The sequence below is a fragment of the Asterias rubens genome, unplaced genomic scaffold (assembly GCF_902459465.1).
Source record: "Asterias rubens unplaced genomic scaffold, eAstRub1.3, whole genome shotgun sequence".
NCBI lineage: Eukaryota > Metazoa > Echinodermata > Asteroidea > Forcipulatida > Asteriidae > Asterias > Asterias rubens.
The window spans coordinates 18,336-33,628 of record NW_022985726.1 but is presented as its reverse complement, the minus strand read 5'-3'; the positions used below and the strand labels follow the sequence as shown (position 1 = coordinate 33,628).

Here is a 15,293-nt window from a genome sequence, read left to right as displayed (position 1 = left end):
CAATGATCAGCATCAACAGTTGTACATTAGTGCAGACCCATCAACCAGAATCAAATTCATTTTGTTGTTTGTAATTCAGGCTATTCACAGCCACCATGTGATGAAATAAAATAATCAGCTCATACCAGTCATGTTAATCTTTCTGGTCATTCTGCCTGCTTATTTCTGTCTCTACTATTCATTCTGACTCTACATCATGCCTAGGTCTTTTTCAGTGAGTCCTCTTCAACACATCCCTCAAACTGACCAGACTCCTACTCAATGCCCAGCCCTCCAAAATCACAACTAGGAATTATAGACTTACACATATAAAACATTACAAAATGGATAGCAGAACCTCTAGCCTCAACATGGTAAAATATGAAGAGGGCGTCCCAGAGCAACATTTGCCGATATCCTGGAGCGGGACTCTGACATGACATAAAGTGAATAGACCAGTGGAGAACTGTTGTCAGCAATGCCTTAATTGGCGAACCGTTTCACGTAGCGGTTACACCCCGGTCGCCGTAAGTAACAACAAGATAAAGAAAGATTTATTTCTTCAGCCCCTGCGTATTTTCAGTGCCCGCTATGTTTGGTCATAAACTAGGCTTACGGAGCCCCTTAAGTGACAAAGGAAATCATTTTGTTCCCTTGAAATAATATCTTGTCCCCTTGAAATACCATTTGGTTCCCCGAAATACTATTGTGCTCTTTCAAAAAACTATTAAGCTCCCCTGAAATCACTTTGTGACCTCAAAATAACATGCCGAGGGATTAATATTTTGTTGAAACGAAATAAGTTATTTTGTGTGAACAAAGGTGCTGCGAAGCAAGTTGCAACCGATCAATTAATAATATCACATAAATAATGTTTAATGATATCTTTTTTTAATTTGGTTTAATTAATAAGTAACAGGGGCCTCTTGACCATTTACAACCCTTGCCTCACTTGAAACGCTTCAATCAATGTACATGTAGCATTTAAACAAACAATGCAAAAATGCATTTTCTACAAAAAACAGATTGTACCATCGAACTAAATTTGAGAAAACAGCCTTAAAAGTTACTGACATACTGAAGCGCAATCTTTTTGGATTTGAAATGTTCTTGTCAGTGCAAAATCAACTATTTATAACTAGCAAAGGTTAATGTGGCAAACAGGTAAAAAGATATTTACCAGTTTTGTACCTTTTACATACTAAAATAATTTTCTTCTCACTGAGACGAAAATCAGTTCCGTAAAACTGTCTTAATCATTTCATAAGAACTAAGCACCTCAGCAAGTATTATTTTACAGGAAGCTTTCAACCAACATCATCATTAAACCGTGTAAGTTTAATGTAAACCTGTAGATGTTTGTGTTTTGTGTCGCACAAAAAGTACCAAAACCCTTTAAATAATCATATTCATACATTGATAGTGTGCTTACCTCTCCCTCTGAAAAGACAGCGTACCTCCGTTTACCAATGTTCTGCTCCGAGTCCTCAGTATGAATGAAAGAGTTCAATGTCAAATTCCTGGCGTTTGCATTCGCTTTTCCATGTAGACTTTAAGAGGTTTGACCCATCCGTCATCACCAATAATAAATCTTGCTTGCACCATCTTGGGAGTGGGATGATGGCAGTCCAGTTACAGAGAGTCTCTCTAAGGTGTTCATACTGGATGGAACACTTGGAAACAAACCGGTTGCGCACAAGAGTCTAAAGGTGCAACGCGTACCTGGTGTAGTGGGAATACACTGCAGGTCCCTAAACCTGTGAATGCGGCAGACCATGTCCTACCTGCCCCCTACTTCCATCAGCAACTACTACTGATGACCTGGCTAAAAGGCAACCGACACTGCCCTTCAGTATGCCAACTACTGGAGGGATAGCATTCAACCGCATGGACACGAGAAGAAGTCCATAGGCAGACGGCAGCCACTCGTTCTGACACAGCACGGGCTCTATACAACACTTTTCCTCTTTCAGTGCTCTCAGTTTGAAATGACAGACACCAGTTAAGTAGATGAGAGTCTCCTGACCATGACTAGAGCAGGCTAGTCCAAATGTTGAGACCAATTAAGAAGTCATTCCGCAGTAGTGAAGTTAAGAACAAAAAAGTCTCCTTGATCCACTTTAAGCAAAAGTAGTAGTCCTGGCCAATTGTTTACCTACTGCAAAGGTAGGACAATTAAAAAGCAGGACAGTTCTTTTCTCCCAAATTTCGATAAATCTTCCCCAATAGTAGAATTAAATCTTCCCCAACAGTAGAATATAAAGCAAGACAAATTCTCAAAATTTCTCTGGCAAGTAGATACACACACATTGTGTTACCGCAAACCAAATTGTTACCTCACCATGCAATGTCTCAAATCCCATATAGATGAAGAGTCTTGTATCTGATTATGGCAGACCTGACCAAAGTGCATTTACTTTTTAAATGACGGACGCCAGTTTCTTGGACGAAAACAAATAAGAGTCTCTTATATAGCATCAACTAAAATGTTTACCATAGACATTCACAAAGAACACCATGCATTGTGATCAAAAATACAGAAATATTGCAGCAGATCATAATCCTTGACAATTTCATCTTCAAGAAGTTGGGTTGGTCAAAATATTTTGTTTTGCATTATGCAGTCATCAGAGAATCCTGTGGATGCCGTGGCATAAAATGTTAATTGCAGATTCCAGTTTCATCAATCTTGAAAGTACAACTGATGTTGGTTTCCTGAAAGCATATTTTAATGAGAAACATTTAAAATCAAATAATACAAATCAGTACAATGTCTCACATTGATAACAGACGGTTACTCAAAGGCAGTTATTGATAATTACTCAAAATAATTTTAAGCTATAAAGAGATATTGATAGTATAAACCAGAAACGGCTGCCTCTTGAGTTACTAAGTTTTTGAGAATGAGGTAATTTCTCAGTTAAATATTAAACAACTATAGGCCTGAAGCTTTTTTAAGGCATCTGAAAGTTTTCTTTCACTATTCACCTGCAACTTTGATGACAATTGAGTCAAAGTTTTCACAGATTTGTTATTTTGTGCATATATTGGGATACATCAAGTATGAATACTGGTCTTTGACAATAATCAAAGGTGTTCAGAATCGGTGGCCAGTTTTAATTGTCGACCACCTTTGAAAAAAATAAAAAGTAAAAAATAAAAAGGCCCTCATCTTCCTCTTTTGGGAAAAACCCCAAACAAGCAACTGGTATTTGTTTTTACTTGGCCTAAAGCTTAATCATCCTCCCTTACCTGTCTTCCTGATTTGATGATCCTTGCCACTCTCTGTGTGTCCTGTTGATTGGCAGGCTGCAAGTTTGCATCACCGGGTCTGTGATGTGTTAAGACGATGCGACAGTGAGGCACATGTGCCCAGGAGACACCGAGGGCGGGCTTTCTTTCACCGCCCTCACTGCCGACTTGATTATTGCTCACCTGTACCCCACGAAATAAAACAACTTGAGTAAATATCTTCTGTTGAGAAAAATTTATCAAATGGACTGTTTTACATGAAGCTTGGTCACTTATTTGTTTCCAAGAATATGCTTTTTTTGTGTGTAAGCTTGCTCACTAATTTGTTACCAAGTACAAGCTTTTTTGTTTTAAGCTTGGATGAACAAAGTCCTGCGTGGTCAAGAAGACAGGGGTATTAGGATGAGTACATACTAATTTTGGTTTTTAGCCATATACACCGATGTGAGTTAGCACTGTATACTCAGTACTTTCTGAACCCTGTGAAAAAAATATCACAGGCATGTTACTCGGGTGGGATTCGAACCCACAACCCTTGCAATTCTAGAGCAGTGTCTTACCAACTAGACTACCGAGATTGCCCAGTTCGATTCATATGTTTTTGGCAGTGGATACCGCAACGATATTATAGATGTTAAAAGAGTACAGTTGACTTAAGTCACCTGGTACATTCAAGGCAAGGGTTATACAATACAAATACAAGAAATGCAAGATTCAATTCAATTCAATTCAATAGAAAATTTATTTCCACATCCACATTTGCACATGGAGACATCATCATAAAAGCTGAGGCTTGTGATGGATGTCCCTCGTTACAACAATACAAAACAAAACAGGATAAACAGCACTGAGTTGAAGTCAAATAAAGAAATAATAACTGTTACGGTAGATAAAAGTACAAAGGTTAAACCAAGACTTAAGATTAACTCACCAGGATGGCAACCGAGTATTCTACGGCTAATGCTTTGAGAGATCTTGCTAGATGCATCATCATTACATGGCCTGTAAAATAATAATGATAATGATACCTAATATTGTTTGTGTTTTACCAAACACCCATGTGTTATACAGGTACTGCATTCTCAGTACTTTCCCCCAAGCGCCGGGACAAAAAAACAAAAACAAACAGGCTGATCACTCGGTTGGAAATCGATAAGACTAAAAGCACCAAGAAGTGTTGCTCATTTTTAAAAGTTTTATTATAACTATATGCAAGAAACTCTGGCACTTTCCAGACTTCCAGATTCAAAGTAACCTGAAATGTACATTGATGATTCATTCATTTCATTTCATTTATTATTCTTCATAATGATATAAAAACATGAAATTCCATATCCCATGTTAAAATAAAAAAACAAGACATCACTGTAACACGAGAACTTGAAATATAAACAAGAAATTGTCTTCAAACAAAAACAGTCGAAAAGGTAAGAAATTTAATAATGATGGAATCCTACCATCTGTTTGTTGGCCACCAAGCAGTGGCCCAACTACTGCAGACATTACTGTATTCAAGAAATTGATAGATAAACCAGAATTAAGCCCAGTACATACTTCCTACGAACGCAATGCGAATTCGATGTGAATTTTGAGTCACAACTCTGTTTTCGCTGCGATATTCAGAAGAGAGTTGAGCACGACTCAACCCCTGCGAATTATTCATTGCAACTTTGCGATGTCAACTTTCATGTCGCATTCGAATTTGAAAGAAGTATGAAGCAGGCTTTAGTCTCTACACAAAGAACATTGAAAAGCTAAAAGAAACCATACAGCAATAATGATTGAAGCCTACCGTCTGTTTGTTGGCCACCGAGCAGTGGCCCAACCACCGCCGTAACAGAATCAACTACTACCAGCTTGAGGGATGCATAAAACGTATCATTGCCACTAGCTAAGGAGGTCTTGGTGCGCTCGAGTAGACTGAGGAGATCGAAGAGATCAAAGATCCTGATACATCGCAGTCTCTGAAGAGCTGCAGCCACGTCCTGAAACAGACATTCAAACTTGTCAGGGTTGTAGCTTGACCAATTTTGAGGGTGGGCAATAAATCAATTTTTTCGGTGTCCACAAAGGGTGAGGGGATTAAAGGCAGTGGACACTTTTGGTAATTACTCCAAATATTTATTAGCATAAAACCTTACTTGGTAATGAGTAATGGGGAGAGGTTGATAGTATAAAACATTGTGAGAAACGACTCCCTCTGAAGTGACATAGTTTTCGAGAAAGAAGTAATTTTCCACAAATTTGATTTTGAGACTTCAAGTTTGGAATTTGAGGTCTCGAAATCAAGCATCTGAAAGCACCCAACTTCGTGTGACAAGGGTGTTTTTTCTTTCATTATTATCTCGCAACTTCGATGACCAATTGAGCTCAAATTTTCACAGGCTTGTTATTTTATGCATATGTTGAGATACACCAAGTGAGAAGACTGGTCTTTGACAATAACCAATAGTGTCCACTGTTGTGATATGGGACTACTTTATCCTGCTCATGTATATCGTACACCACTGTGTTATCTGCCTTCTATTAAGTGGTATGAAAGAATAAAGACCGTTGGTCAGGAGCTAGGAAATCAACCATCGTAATCGCCTTAATTACTTCCTAGACACATATCACTTCATGGTGGCAGCGGTGAAAAGACTTATAGCATAACTTGCTTTAGCATTGGCTTTGTTACCCACCGTACGACAGATATTTCAAGCATTGAAATTTCTGAGAGGAACACCGACCACGGCGGTCCGACTGAGAGACTTGTTGCACGTACGTAAATCAGCCAGCATCGTTGCATGCTGCATGTACCACAAACGCTTGTGTACAGTACAGTTGTTCTGAATATCAAAAGTTGTTTTGAATCTCAAAAGTTGTTTTGAGTTGAAGTTCAAAGTTACACCATCAGTGTGTTTGAGTTGTGTTACATTCCTAGTTCTGAAGTTAACCATCACTCATTAGAAAACAATTTGGAATGCGACAGCTTTCCACCATTTTTTATTTCAAATTGCAACTGGATGTTCAAACAAACACCTTATCTATCCAACCATTTTTAATGTATTTTCATTATACATGTATAATCATAACCACAAATTAACTTTTGTGCCTGAATTATTTTCTTTCAAAAGAGGGGGGATGTTGTGATATGGGACTACTTTATCCTGCTCATGTATATCGTACACCACTGTGTTAACTGCCTTCTATTAAGTGGTATGAAAGAATAAAGACCGTTGGTCAGGAGCTAGGAAATCAACCATCGTAATCGCCTTAATTACTTCCTAGACACATATCACTTCATCCACTGCCTTTAACAAAACTATTAATGTTTAAATAATGGGCCATTAATGCTGAAGTGTGGACCAGGTTTCAAAATTTGTTGTGTTATGTGGCCATGCAATAAGTTGAATGGTCTTTTGACTGTGTTCTTTCTCTGTGACATTTCTTCTTATCATTAACTGTGTCTTAGGTCAATGCACAGTGGACAATATTTTGAAATCTGTGCTGGATGGCACAATGTATTTTGCTCAGAGTGCTGGGCGAAAATTTTGTGGGCAGGCCCACTCTGCACCGCAGCTACAACACTGATGTATTGTGTCAAAGCGAAAAAGGCAGAGATCCTTGAAACTGGACAAGCATGCCCGAAGCCAGTGATTTTAGCTTTGGGCAAGTAAACTTAAGACAATACAAGTCCGGCCGTCTTGTGTCTTTAAAATAGTGTCACCTCACTGCATTTTTAATCTAAACTAATAAATACAAATATCTGTCACTTCTGCTGAGCATCAGATATTTACAGTATACCCATACAGAGAGTGAGATAAATTGTCTAGCCTAGCACAACAAAATTAATGCTTACCAGAATAAGATTACCAGCCAAACTACCATATCACATGGACATAATTATTTAACTGGTGTCCTGCTCATTTTTGCCTCGAAAAATACTGAATGTTGAAGCGCCTTGAACGTCACCTTGAACGTCACTGAGTGACAGATATATGACCTCTGACGTCACTCGAAACATGCTTCGCGCGCATACCGCCGGGCAAAACCTTTGTGTTTTGGCAGCCAGCTAGAAAGTGTATGCACTCTTACCATGACCAAAGCGTTTTTTTTGCCCGGAGAAACATAACGTATACAGTGTTTTGTCAACAGAGGACGGTTTGAATGTAAACATAGGTCACATCGTCTATATAAGAAGCGACTATTATTACCACAATTATTATTACCTTTTCTGAGCTTTCTCTTGATATCATAATATCCTGTAGTCTGTGGCTGCTGTACGCACCAGTAGTATCAATGTATAAGACATTCTGCTGGGCTGTTAGGGTGACACTAGCAGATGCTGACAGGCATAGCTGAAATACAATGAAAGACAATCAGCTAGTGATTTGTCCCTTCTTTCTCATACCAAAGTAACTATCTTTGAAGGGGCAATTGCCTTTGGATTGGGCAATAGAAAGCCCCATTTTTCTTCCTCACTTAAATGAGTTTTGTTTTTAGTTAGTACAGAATGATTCCTATAACTATCCCTAAAAATCAGGCATGCAACTGCCTGTTGAAAAAAAAGAGGACAATTCTCAAAGGCACAACGCAAGTGCAGGGGCGAGGCAGCCGAAACGCCACGGGACATGATACCCACAATGGTACCCTAGAAAATGTTGAGGTTTATTATGCTCTTAGGTGCATTGTTAGTATGTACTAGGCTTATTTTACATGATTGTAGTTGTACACTGTTAATGCCAGGCATATATTAGGCTAAAAAGAGAAATCCGGGAAAAAAAAGGAAAAAAAAAGAGGTTTTTTTTACACGTTTTTTTTCTTTTCTTAAAAATAAAAATAAAACGCCGAATTCCGCGGAAGAGTTGCATGCCTGAAAAATTACGTAAATCGCTTGTGTTAATTGACTGTTAAAAACGGTCTGCTATTTTATTTAACTGATTTTAAGGTAATGTGCCCCTTTAAAACTTTTTTAACCTTAGTTCCTGGAGGCATTCAAAGGGTAGGGTAGGCCCATCAACCCTCCACCAACTTTGTCCAATTCCGTACCTAGTACAATAGGCGTATAGACTTACAGGCCTGAAACTTTGTTCTTTTTAAACTAAAAATCCAGTAAAGGGAATTTTTGTGAGTATACAATTTCTACTGGAATACTCCAAGGGGCACCAAGGCAAAGACCTGGGCCCAGTTTGATAAAGCTGCTTATGCAAGGAATTATACTTAGAAACTTTCTGCTAAGAAAAAAATAAGCAGGATGCCATTCACAGTTTGTGCATGTGACTTTTAGCTTCCTTTTTCCAGTAAGCTTAGTTTTGTTGTGCTTATCTTGTAATTTTGGGGCGCAAAGAATCTTTATGAAAGTGGGCTCAATGCTTGGAAGAAATTGCCTAAGTTTGAGGTATCAAGTCTGCTTACAAACACCAAAACCTATTTACCTGTGATTTTCCTGTGGCTAGTACCCCGGTGACTTCTGTTACTTCAGATGTGTACAGACCACCATCTAGCAACTCATCCACACTACAACACATGGATCAGAAAAGAACAAAATAAAACAGGTTAAAAGGATGTGTTCATTTCCATGCCAACGGGATCTGGTATATTACGGGATCTGGTATATTGCGCTATCAGCTTCCAGCACATATGTTCTTATGAATATAAAGGGTCCTCACGAAAGGGGAGAAATCACAAGTCTCAAACCTTAGATTTAAATTGTGGAAATGTCATTTTATTTGATACACTATTCAGAGTGAAGTTTGGATGACATCATCGGACATCTCCAAAGCGAAGAACTAATCATACAAAGTTTGGAGTGAACTGACAATTTTCTGTAACAAAATCTACCGATAATATAGTTAACCACTATATAGTTAAAACCGTTTTTGGACTTTTACGTAACTTGCACTTGCACAGTATCAAACACACCAATTGGACTACAAACTTGGCGGGTTGGTTTAGGGGTGGAAGTGAGGGTATTACAACTAACCTCTTACATCCAGTGGATAGAATAGCAACTGATGATATCACATGGTCATAAAGATCAGCTCCGTTGATTGGAAGGGTAGAGTTTTGTGCAAGTAGCAGTCGCCGTATCGACTGCAGTGTCTGAAAGATTAACAGGCCAACATTTCTAAGTGCTAAATTATCATCCATTATGAAAGTACTAAATATGTTAGAATAAATTTTGAAGACGGCTCATTTGTTTATAGATAAAAGATCTGGTTTTTTTTATCAATTCACCTCCAAAATTTAGAATAAAATTAATAAAAAGCTATTTTTCTACATGGTGTGATTTTTAGTTAAACCTAATGAATTAATATAGCCGATTTTATGCCGATAATTATTTTGAGTAATTGCCAATAGTGTCCAGCGCCTTACTTAAGCCTTGCTCTTTCAAACATGTAGAGCGGTTTCCACAATCTAGTTTAAAGTCCAAAGAGATGAACTTAGAACCAAAGACATGTGGTGATCAGAAATAGAGGAGGTGCAAAGTGTAGTGGTAGTGGTGTAGGAGAGCCGAGAAGAGTAGTGATTGAAAGAGAACAGGTGATAGTAGCGACTCCAGGAGTGCGCCCACAATACAATTTGAGGATGAGGTGGCCCTCTAGCACACTGCCTAGTGCATCATAAATAAGTAGGATTTGAAACTTTGCATGGTGGAAATACGATATGGAAAGGTTTGCGGTAACACCATCAATGACTATCTCTAATAAGCTGGGGTGGTTCTGAAAAGAACCGTTGGTTCAACTCGACATTTTGATCGGTATGCTCTGATCGTCTTCTGGAGAAAGCTTTCTCCAGAAGACGATCAGTGCAAAGCTTTCTCCAGAAGACGATCAGTGCAAAGCTTTCTCCAGAAGACGATCAGAGCATACTGATCGAAACGTCAAGTTAAAACAACTTTTCAGAACCACCCCAACTCATTAGAGATAGTCATTACATGGTGTACCGCAAACCTTTCCATATCGCACAGGGTACGAAATTAAGAAAATTTGCTGGTTGCCCCCAGGGCAACCAGCAACTGAAAATAGGTTGCCCACAAGAAAAATAGGTTGCCCGAAAAAAAAAGAGATAAAGGTAAGTCTTACTCATCGCTGTCATTTGACTTAATTTTTGCTGATTTGGATACATGGTGCTCTTCATCATCTGTAAAACCAGCGTCGGTATCACTTCTTACATGTTTTGGGTTTTTACCCAACGTGAAACCAAACTTTAGGAGGCTCATTGTTATTCTTTGTGTCATGCAACTTTCGTAAATATTAGAACTGTCAGTGTCAACCACGCAAATTAAAGTAGCGAGTGGATCTGCGCTCACACATGCTCGCTAGCTGTTCCCACACGCTTGTTATGTGCGCATGCAGCATAGCACGCGTGGCACCAGTGATCCCCGGAAAAGCGCAATTTCTAGAAAGCGCGTGTGCCCGCAGCCTCCATTCATCGTGTTTATCATTTGCAAGCTGGTCCCGCGCGCGGCACACTGTGCAGCATGACAACTGCGCGGCACCAGCGATTGCTGGAAAGCGCGTGTGCGACCAGGATCAGCGGTGCAAACGTTCAGTCCCAACTATAGAAATGACCCAACTATGTGTTTTGCTACACAGCAAAGATGGTAAGTAAAGGCCCATATATCTGCAGTTAGGCTGATTCTATAGTTGGGACAGAACAAGAACGTGAATTCCAATTGTAAATGCTGTACGTGTACCCTACGCACGTGCATTATATACTGTCCCGCTATTACACAGCACTGCAATTTTAACCGCGCTGTGCCATCGGCCATCGCATATTATTTAATACGTGAATGATGATGCTGGAAAGTTCTCACATGGCTGGCGGTCCGGTTGACGTCGTGGAATATACAAAAATGGTTGAACATCATAAATATTTATTTTGTGTGGAAAATTCAAACGATCTTTGGAGCTGGCACAATATAAGCAGGTTAGGCCTAAATTGTTGTTTTTCATAAGGTTGCCCGTCGGGCAACGGCGACACAATCACAGGTTGCCCGGATGATTTTTTGGTTGCCCCGGGCAACCGGGCAACCGTTAATTTCGCACCCTGTCGCATCATAAATAATTATAATATTAATAACAATGATGTCTTCTATAACGCCGGTATCCACAAAAAGTGCTGATGGTGCTAGCTTCAACAAACAAGTTCCCTCTTGTTGATTCTCCATGGAGAGATTATGCTAAAACTGTACCTTGTATGAGACTGAACAAGTCTGTGAGAGCTCCTCAAAATCTGCACCTACAAATTCCACCACTGCAAAACAAAGTATATACAAATAAGGTGAGCAAGAAAAACAATCAATTGGTGTCTGTGACAATTCCTGCCCTAATACACGTTAATAGAGAGAGTTCATTATGGACGGCGGATGGTTCTGCGATGGTGTCACGACCCCAAAATAGCAAAAAAGTATGCGTTAATAAGATACAAAATTGTCCTCACCTGTCCTCACTCCTGCAGTATTTAATGCATCTAGTGTTTCTGTCGATAGTGCTGGGCAAAGACCTACTCTCAGATGTGACATATCTAGCTGTTATGGATCACTGTGTATAAAGAGATAAAACAAAGCACCAAAATATCAGTGTTCTGTGAAGTGCTCCCTCATATATTCATCAAAATCAAAAACCAGGGCCCAATTTTATAGAGGTGCTTAAGCAGAAAATATTGCTTAACATTTATCTACTTAGAAGCGGAAATGAGCATGATACCAATCGTAAACTGGTTGGTAACCTTATTCTGGTAAGCACAATTTTTGTGCTTTTAACCTATGATTGGGTCCAAAACAGCCCACAGTTGACCATAGTTTTGTATAAAGGAATGTGGGTCTTCGTAAACAAATGCCCAATAGATCACAATCTGTATCCGTAGGTAAAATATTTTAACATATAATATGCAGATTTTGCTAGCACCAGCTTTCCTTTAGTAAACAATGTAAGTCGGAACAGCAATGAATGTGTAGTGGTCATCACAGGTGCAGGGAAATACTGAAAGATAAGACACCCCTGTTGCATGTTTTCAGATGCCCAGGATTTCTCAGATTAATATTTTGAGGTGAAATAAATTAGCTTTTTCTCAAAAACTTCATTAATTTAAAAAGGGGGTTGTTTCTAACAACGTTTCATAGTATCAACAGCTCTCCAGTGCTCTAATAAGTCTTAGTCTTACCATACAAGTAATTATCCCCATAAAATGAACTGTTGTAAATGAGGCAATGAAGAAGTGTCAGTTTTTACTTTTATTAGACAGAGGAAACCCCAAAGAGGGAAAACCTACTCAGTCGGGTAGAGCCTTAAAACCTAATCCACATGTAAGGCGCTGGTCTGGAAATCGAACGGGATAAGAAAATCACATCACTCACGTGACCACTGCAGAGCCAACCTGGGCCCAATTTCATAGAGCTGCTAAGCACAAAAATTTGCTTAGCATGACATTTCTTCCTTGATAAAAACAGGATTAACAACAGAATGTCCACGTAATTTTCAGGATAAGCAAACAACAGCCGAATACCAGTAACAAGCAGTTTGCAGCAAATGGAAATTTTGTTGGTAATCCTGTTTTTATGCAAAAAATAGTTAATGGCCTGACGTTTCGACCCTAGCAGAGTCTTTCTCGAAGGCTAAATGACAACACAACAAACATGAACAGGTAACTAAGTGAAACATAATTTTTGTGCTAGCAGCGCTATGAAATTGAGCCCTGGTTGACAACTGTGGTCGACCATTTGGAACCAGCAATGGTTTTTCACTGGTCCCAACAGTATGTTCCATTCTAACATGTGTAAAGCCCAGAGGGGAACCACCCAGTGACATAGCTAAAAAGGCAGAAGGTTGACTAGACTTCCACGAGTCGTTCGTGATTGGATCACTTCGCATGTACATTGCTGGTCAGTAGTCAACCAAGGGCCGACTAAAATGTGCCCACTCGAATTTGCTCTTGACAGTCCAGTGCAACGATCAAACACTGCGCAAGTCTAAATGTCATGACCGACTGTACTGCATGACCGAGTTTTAGTGTAAGCATCTACTAATAGCCCTAATCGCGGCCTCCTTTCGTTTGTACACTACATACTGTTTGATACTGAAATGATTAAGTCTATGATTTAAAGGGCTAGTGTTAGCACAGTGGTGACTAGTGTTGTAGGTCTCGAGACCTGGCCTCGGTCTCGAGACTGTCTCAAGACTTTTTATGATGAGTCGTCTTGCATGGACTCCCAATCGGATGTTAGTTAGGGTCTCGGTCTTGGTCTCGGAGGTCTCAACTTCGGCGTCCAAGCTTGAAGCTTGTGCGCAGTCTTCAAGATGGGCCGTGCAAATCTCAAGTCTTTGGGAGTAAAATTTGCATGCTGTAAATTTGCGCGTGCCGATGAAGTTTGCGCGCAACATTTTTGCAAGCTTGACATGAACTGTACGGCATAAAATTACCTGTTAGGGTGCCACTAAATGTACGCTGGCTTTGAATCTTCTTCTTCCATGAAAAGTGCAGCCTTCAAATAATTGATGTGTGCACTGCCCAGTTTCGGTATAGAAGACTTAATTATTAATTTAAAGAACCCTTTTATAGGGCTGAGCTGCTCTTTCAGTATGAAGGGAGGCTCTAATTCCTGGGGATGGGTGGTAGGGCTGAGCTGCTCTGTGGATATATGGGAGGCTCTTATTCCTGGGGATGGTTGGTAGGGCTGAGCTGCACTGTGGGTATAGGGGAGGCTCTAATTCCTGGGGATGGGTGGTAGGGCTGAGCTGCACTGTGGGTATCAGGGAGGCTCTAATTCCTGGGGATGGGTGGTAGGGCTGAGCTGCACTGTGGGTATAGGGGAGGCTCTAATTCCTGGGGATTGGTGGTAGGCTGAGCTGCTCTGTGGGTAAAGGGGGAGGCTCTAATTCCTGGGGATGGGTGGTAGGGCTGAGTAGCACTGCGGGTATAGGAGAGGCTCTAATTCCTGGGGATGGGTGGTAGGGCTGAGCTGCACTGTGGGTATAGGGGAGGCTCTAATTCCTGGGGATGGGTGGTAGGGCTGAGCTGCACTGTGGGTATAGGGGAGGCTCTAATTCCTGGGGATGGGTGGTAGGGCTGAGCTGCACTGTGGGTATAGGGGAGGCTCTAATTCCTGGGGATGGGTGGTAGGGCTGAGCTGCACTGTGGGTATAGGGGAGGCTCTAATTCTTGGGGATGCGTGGTAGGGCTGAGCTGCTCTGTGGATATAGGGGAGGCTCTAATTCCTGGGGATGGGTGGTAGGGCTGAGCTGCTCTGTGGGTATAGGGGAGGCTCTAATTCCTGGGGATGGGTGGTAGGGCTGAGCTGCACTGTGGGTATAGGGGAGGCTCTAATTCCTGGGGATGAGTGGTAGGGCTAAGCTGCACTGTGGGTATAGGGGAGGCTCTAATTCCTGGGGATGGGTGGTAGGGCTGAGCTGCTCTGTGGGTATACATGTAGGGGAGGCTCTAATTCCTGGGGATGGGTGGTAGGGCTGAGCTGCACTGCGGGTATAGGGGAGGCTCTAATTCCTGGGGATGGGTGGTAGTGCTGAGCTGCACTGCGGGTATAGGGGAGGCTCTAATTTCTGGGGATGGATGGTAGGGCTGAGCTGCACTGCGGGTATAGGGGAGGCTCTAATTCCTGGGGATGGGTAGTAGGGCTGAGCTGCACTGTGGGTATAGGGGAGGCTCTAACTCCTGGGGATGGGTGGTAGGGCTGAGCTGTTCTGTGGGTAAAGGGGAGGCTCTAATTCCTGGGGATGGGTGGTAGGGCTGAGCTGTTCTGTGGGTAAAGGGGAGGCTCTAATTCCTGGGGATGGGTGGTAGGGCTGAGCTGTTCTGTGGGTAAAGGGGAGGCTCTAATTCCTGGGGATGGGTGGTAGGGCTGAGCTGCTCTGTGGGTATTAGGGGAGGCTCTAATTCCTGGGGATGGGTGGTGGGGCTGAGCTGCACTGTGGGTATAGGGGAGGCTCTAATTCCTGGGGATGGGTGGTAGGGCTGAGCTGCTCTGTGGGTATAGGGGAGGCTCTAATTCCTGGGGATGGGTGGTAGGGCTGAGCTGCACTGTGGGTATAGGGGAGGCTCTAATTCCTGGGGATGTGTGG

General features: G+C 41.3%; 1 protein-coding gene across 1 annotated transcript; it reads right to left on the bottom strand.

The window, feature by feature from the left end:
- Positions 1-1,750: 1,750 nt before the first annotated feature.
- On the bottom strand, positions 1,751-13,724 carry LOC117306418 (DNA repair protein RAD51 homolog 4-like). The gene is made up of 10 exons (XM_033790998.1): positions 13,638-13,724; positions 11,659-11,759; positions 11,411-11,472; positions 9,197-9,315; positions 8,649-8,730; positions 7,443-7,571; positions 5,024-5,216; positions 4,163-4,233; positions 3,232-3,414; positions 1,751-2,694 (listed from the first exon to the last, which is right to left on the bottom strand). The coding sequence occupies exons 2-10, from the start codon at positions 11,738-11,740 to the stop codon at positions 2,641-2,643; spliced, it is 975 nt and encodes a 324-aa protein (XP_033646889.1). The 5' UTR covers positions 11,741-11,759; positions 13,638-13,724; the 3' UTR covers positions 1,751-2,640.
- Between the last annotated feature and the right edge of the window lie 1,569 nt (positions 13,725-15,293).